This window comes from Cnephaeus nilssonii, assembly GCF_951640355.1.
Source record: "Cnephaeus nilssonii genome assembly, chromosome: 3".
NCBI classification, from domain to species: domain Eukaryota; kingdom Metazoa; phylum Chordata; class Mammalia; order Chiroptera; family Vespertilionidae; genus Cnephaeus; species Cnephaeus nilssonii.
The window spans coordinates 67,237,048-67,243,871 of NC_137074.1; the positions used below are offsets into that span (position 1 = coordinate 67,237,048).

A 6,824-nucleotide genomic window follows, 5' to 3' on the forward strand; every position below is an offset into this window, starting at 1 on the left:
AGCCCCACTCTGCTTTAAAAAAAAATTATTTCTTCTGAAGAAACCTAGGCTGAGAGCCTCTGCTGGGTGTAATGGCCAACCTATTTAAAATAAGAACATGTTTGATTTTATTTTTAATGATTCAAGTTAAAGGAAACCAAATAAAGTTTTTAAAAAACTATTATATAAACTTCTCCTATTTACAAAGTCACATTTACTATCTTACACCTAACAAAATTATCATCTAAAGTGTTGAAAAGCATACTGTCATTTCTTAGCCAATTAACCCAGTTATGAGCTGGTATGTTTACACATACAGTTTATGAGTCAAATTCCAGTTTATCAGTATCTACTCACAATGCAACAGTTAGCTCTTTCCTACTCATCTTAATTAGCAAAATGAATGTTGGATAGTCAATAGCGTTACAAGAAAAACAATCTCTCTGGATGCTGAAAATTCACAACATAAGTATGCAATAAATATAATATCCTTTCTAAAGCAATTACGGTACCTCCAAATATAGCATGTATCTAGGTTCATAAGAGGCAGCTCTTAATAAAATTTTAAAAGAGTGATCTATACTATAAGAAGTGAGTCACTTAGGAAAACACTTAAAGCTCACCCTTAATAAAGGTTCACAAGAAATTTTATTTGAATATATGACTAAACTATGTCAAAGCCTATTATAAAAATCATAATTTTTTAAAAATTCTGGAGAGAATACAGGTTCAAGACTTTACAATTTTAGATAAAAGGTAATCAAAAGTACAACATTAATGGTATAAAGACTTTTGGATCTGAGTGCTTGGCACACAAAGCCATCTTTAGCATTCATTCCATTACTGACTTAAAGGTTATTTGATTTCATATTTCACAAAGCCATCTTTAGCATTCATTCCATTACTGACTTAAAGGTTATTTGATTAATTAAATACCGTATCTTTTGTAAACCATATAGTTCTTCTTCTCAATTTTTATGAAGACTTTAATAGGTTATAGAATATGCTAGAGCAATATATTATTTACTCGCTAATATTTAAGGAGTAAATTACAGAATGTCAAAACATTAATTTTTAGCAAACACCTCTTCAATAATTTCCAAATATGCAAAAACCGTAAGTTTTATTCCTTGACAAATTATACAGATACAAAATGTACATCAGAGTTGCCAAGTCACTAAATTATGTGTGTAAAAACATATGTAAACATAAGTGACATACACAAGGTAATACACACACACGAATATATTTTCCAATTCTTATTTCTGATGCTGTAGCTAAACACAAGAAAATGTTTTATCTTTTTTGCTTGCTTTTAAGTTTGGTTCACTTTTCAATTATATCTGTTCAGGATACAGAAAGATTCGTACATGCAATATTAATTATAGGCCCCAAACTGATATAATAAGATAAAGTTAAGTGAAGTTGACACTCTCCTCTTCAAGTCCACATTTTCAACATAATCACTAACATTCTAAGTGACTCTATGGAACTACCAAGTCCTAAAATGCATTCTACATCATGATGGGAAGATTCAATTAGGTTTCATATAATTACACAGTTGATTTCACCATATCCCAATATTCTGAAAATTGGTCATTTGTACATTTATTTGAAGTAAATTTAACAGATATCCAAAAAGTAGTGACTGAACTATACAGTTAAAATACTGATGTAAAATACAAATACAAGTCACTGAACTTAAAAACTCAATTATTCAAGATATCCTGGTAGAATTTAAGAATGACAAATACCAGGCTGGTTGGCTTTAATGTTGCATGCACTCTGCTAAATGTTTTATTTTATTCTTTCATTTAATCTTCACAAGAACTCTATAGGCAAGGTGATATTATCCATTTTTTTAAAAGATGAGAAATCCATTTTTTTAAAAGATGAGAAACCTTAAGTTTACTGAGGTTAAAAAACTTGCCAAAGACTCACACATCTTGTAAGTGGCAGTCTTTTTTCAGAATCAAATTATTTAGTATCTAAACATAAACTGCAGAGAAGAGACAAAGAGAAAGAACAAACTTGTACTATCTACCACAACGTCTAACCTCAATAAGAATATATAACTCAACTTATTTTTTTAAAGTAGTACCCCCCTCCCACGCCCTCAGTTTACATTCATATATCTTTATCTAATGGGTTAGGTATCCCTCTTCTGGGCATAGTACCTCATGAAGATCTCTTTCATAAACTCCAAACTGTCCTATAATCATCTATTTCCTTTATGTCTACCACAATGCTATAAAATCCTTGAAGCCAGGATTCTGCTTTATTCATGTTTTATGCCCCCAAGAACCTGTTAACTGCCAGGAATAAAAAAGTATTGAAAGTGCTGTTAGGGGTTCAACATCATATTAGAGCTTTTCTATAATCTTCTAAACATGATCTTAAGATAAAACCTTACTGAAAGTGGAAATAGTAAAATCCTAGATTCAAATAGGAAATTATGAATTAAGGTCAAATAGTATAGCTTCTTTTTCATTAATACTATATCCCTGCTAATACTCTATATCTCAAGAAAAATGTTGGGAAGAAAAGTGAGATAAATCTGATCACCTATGATGAATTGATCATAAAGAAACATGAAATTCCAGAATTAAATAAATGAGGTTTCTCAAGTCAGATGGTATTATAAATCTAGTCTCCTTAAACTTTATACCTAGGAATTTGTTAGGCTTAAAAATATATCAAAACCTGGCAGTTTGTCAACCTGTAAAATTCTCACTTAAAAAGTTCAGTTCTTCAAATAAGATAGTTAATGTGTATCCCCAAACAGCAAATCTCATGTGATTTTTATAGCTTTCAGAATATTGAATCTACCAGTTGTAAGGATTCTTTTTAGCAGTCAGATGAACATGATATGAAAATTACCTTGTACTAAAGATGGTATTGCAGAAGTTGAGCATAAGACTCTGTAAAAATGTAAACCACACATCAAAACACCAACAAAATGAAAAAAGATCTGTGCATTATAAAACACAGATCTTAAAGCATTCTGTTAAGACAAGTCATCACCTACACATCTCTTTAAGGCCTAAAAATTTTTTCAACTCTGAAACTGATTACTCAAACATTAGTACATGCTAAACCTTTTATAAGCAGTATAGGAATGTTTGATCAACAAACAGGTTATATGAAGAAAATTCTGTTCCCATACTTACTAAGCATCCATACATCAGAACTGTGCCCTCGTCAGACTGAATTTAAAATAAAGGTTGACAGAAAAAAATCATCATAAGGGTTCACAAATTAGGGTGTTATAACACTATAAGCCAAAAAAGGAAACTCTTAAAATGAGCAGTGCACAGGAACACAAAACTAGTGTCTGCCTCTACAACTACAAGCAGAGTTGACTCTAAAACTTCAATTTACACTTCTAAGTCACAGTCCATGTGCCTATACTGCTTGGATTTTTAGGACTCTAAAATATCAAGTCCTTCTATAGTACATTATTAAAGAGATTTTTAAAAACCTCTTTTCTTCTCCCATGAGAAAACCTATGTGTTCCTTCAAAAAGCAAACACTTCACTTGCACAAATGTGAAATTATTACCCAAATTTTATTTCCTTGTATTAGCTGTGCGTATTATCTAGGTTCAGTCTTCCATGGGGCTTTTGCCTAGCTAGATAAGCTTTTACTGGAGGTACAAATAATATTCTCTCAGTCCTTAACACAATCTAAGTAAAGGCAGTAAAACTGTTAACACTTTTCTCCCACCCAACTGTAATCCACAGTCCTTAATGGAAAAGAACAGTACACAAATTCAATCTAGAATCCTGCATCAATTTAAAGAGGTAACAGCATTGAGAACCGGGTGGTGGAACCAAACATCTGTAGAGTGGGGCTACAAAAACACTGCAGATTAGACAGCATACCACTTATCATCGTATACTTTGTAAATCGCAAACTTTCATTACAGTGCTTGCAATGTGGTGGTGAGCTGCTGGCTGGTGGAAATGCTCAGCCTGTAAGAGGCACTCCATCTCTTGAAAACTTTGCCTCCCTCATAACCAACCACCTTGACAACACCTACCCGGAACAGGATTCTCCTTCTTCTAAATCATAATATCCAAGAAATCCCCACAAACCTTTCCTTTTCATAAATACTGCTAAAACGTGCCTCTGAATAAAGACTGGTTTCATTTAACATTGCATTATACACTGAGATCCAACAGCAGCCTTAGGGAACCAGTAAGAAAGTCTTGGGTAAACCCATCTTGGAGCAAACGTCAATTTTGCTTCTCCACCTTCCTCACCAAGTAAGAGTCTTTGAATGAATTAAGTCCTGCGGTGTTATGGTATTACCAAAGGACAGATACAGCTAATCCCCAAAGACGGGTGGCCTTATTTTGCCAAATCATCACCTTCTATTAATGACCACTCCTGTCCATCTCTCTTGCATGAAAGGCATTTCTTACAGGGTCCTTAACAAGCAGGCTTCTAGTTTCCCCACATCTCGGAAGAGAACTTACAAAGAGAAGAGCTCCCAAATGTGACAGCAAAATTGTACCGTAAGCACGAGGGAAGAGATGGGGAAGAGGCATGGTGTTTGTTGTGATCAGAAGAGGCATGCACAGTCGATGCCATGTTAACACATAAATCAAAGCCCTGAGGACAAATCGTGTGTGCAGAATAAACACTGACAGTGTGAGAGAGAGAAGTCCCACAAACGAAGGCAGCAAGGGGCTCAACGCAGAGCCCTCCTGAGGCTGGCAGGCAGGGCAGAACCGGGCCGGAGGACGGAAGCAAACGGACTGTAGGGGATGCTGCAGGGTGGGCTCAAAGGATGCCTTCTCCCGGGCGGAAGGCGGAGAGAGATGGACCCGAAGGCTTCATTCCGTCGGACCCTGGTCCCTAAAGGTATGTGGGATCACAGCTCAAGTTTCACCGGCGGGGGAAACGGCGGCGGCAAACGTGCATCCCGGCACCTCAGCCTCAGCCCCAGCCCCGAAGTCCGCGCTCTCGGTTTCCGGCTCGAATTAGCGAGGAAGTAACGGTCCCCGGAGCACACACGGCGGAATCCGGGCAGAAAGCAGCACCGCCGGAGCCTGGCCGTCAGCGCGGCCGCGGAGGAGGGAGCGGGCGGGCGGCCGGCGTCGCACTCGCGGGCCCGGCCCTTCCCGGGCCTCGCCCCGGGCGCGGCGAAAAGTTTCCAGCCAAAGTCCACCGCACCCGCTCGCGCAGCCAACCGCCCCACGCAACCGCCTCGCCGCTCGGGAGAGCCGCCCGCGCGGGCCCGGCCGCGGTGCTGGGACCCCCGGCCGCGCCTCCCTCTCAGCCCACGCCGCCGCCGAGGTCCACCTACCGCAGAGCCGGGAGAAGAGCAGCAGCGGGAAGAGCAGCAGCAGCAGCGGCGGCGGCGTCGGGGGCGGCAGCAGGAGCCCGGCCCCGGGGGGAGAAGCGAGGGAAAGTTGTGCTTTGCCGCCTCCGGGACACAGCGGAGCCGGCCCCGGGGTCCGCGCCATTCCCCACCCTCCCCCCGGCCCGCCGGCCCGCCCGCCCGCTCCGGTTCCCCGGGACCCGGCGCCTCCGGCTCTGGGCGGCGGCGGCAGCGTCTGCGGCGCGGCGGCGGCGGAAGGTCGGGCGCGCGCCTCCCTAACTCCTAGTTCTTCAGCCTCGGCCGCCGGCTGACACTGCGCCGAGCGCTCGCGGCTGCCTCGACACCGCCGTCGCCGACGCCACTGCCCAGGCTGAGGCGGGAGCCGCCCGCCGCCGCCGCCGCCACTCCCCGCCCCCCCGACACCCGCCCGCTCCGAACTCCTGAGAACTCGGAACGCACCACCCCGCCCGCGCGGGAGGGGAGAGGAAGCCGACCCCCGAGCGGCCGCCGAAACCCGCCCGCCCGCCCCACGCAACTCCGGCTCCCGTCTGATCCCGGACTGCCTGCCGCGCCTCCTCCCGCCCCACTCCCCTCCACACGCTCCACCCCTTTCAAAAAAAAAGAAAAAAATCTCTTCTCTCCACTTTGATAACGGGTTTCTCCCAAAGCAGAGCTCTAAAAGGGACAGGGAAATCTGGAATGGGTTAGTAGGCCCCGCCCCTCGCCCCAGCATCGTACCCCCCCCGCCCAGCGTTTCCAATGGTCTCGCCCACTCCGCCCCTAGTGGGTCCACCGCTGCCCCGACGCAGACAGAGGCGGAGGGCGGCGGCGGCGGCGGGACAATCGGTTCGCGGCCGGCTTCGCCCGCGCTGGCTCTCCCCTCTGGCGGGGACCCCGGACCGCGAGGGCGTGGGGAGGGGAGAGCGAGAGGGGGTCGCCCTTCCGTTGCCCCTGCTCAAGGTTCCTGTCTCGGAAGCTGGACGCAGCCTACAGGACTAGTTTGTCCTCTCTCTCCTCGCCGGGGGCGCTCGGGGCTGAAAGGAGAGACTTTGTCCTTCCTCCTGCTTCCCGGGACAGCTGTGCTCCCCCAATTCCTCCCTTCTTCCCAGCCTTCCTCCCCTCCAGCCCGCCGAGGCACCTTTGCACGGGCTTTTTTTTTTTTTTTTTTTTCCTCTCCTTTCACTGGAGGGACGGCTCGGAGGAAGGGTCCGCGTTGCCGGGCGAGAAGTGGGGTCCCGCAAGGTTCGCTTTTCCGCTCTTGCTTCTCCCGGCTGCCGGGCTGTCGGCTCTCCTCGCCTGGCGACTGGCAACAGGAGGCCGTGGATTTCCCCGATCGGAGCGCCCCGAGTGCGGTGGTGTTTTTTCTTTGGGGTTTGTTTCATCTGCATGTTCGCACGTGTAATTTTAGTTTCATTGCTTGCTTTCCTTTGAACTCGTTGCGGGGAGAGCGACCTCGGGAAGGGTGAAACCCTTTGCCCGTGAGAAGAGCGCCTGGGGTCCACCACTCTCCTTCCTC

General features: G+C 44.9%; 1 protein-coding gene across 1 annotated transcript in view; it reads right to left on the minus strand.

Annotated features, from left to right (window-relative positions):
* The window catches only part of NECTIN3 (nectin cell adhesion molecule 3), a gene marked incomplete at its 5' end in the record, with an annotated part of 146,362 nt that extends 140,321 nt beyond the window's left edge, over positions 1 to 6,041 (minus strand). Inside the window, one exon of the mRNA XM_079766311.1 lies at positions 5,294 to 6,041. Coding sequence (XP_079622437.1) covers positions 5,294 to 6,041 — 748 coding nt within the window. The remainder of the gene's footprint in view (positions 1 to 5,293) is intronic.
* Positions 6,042 to 6,824: the final 783 nt, after the last annotated feature.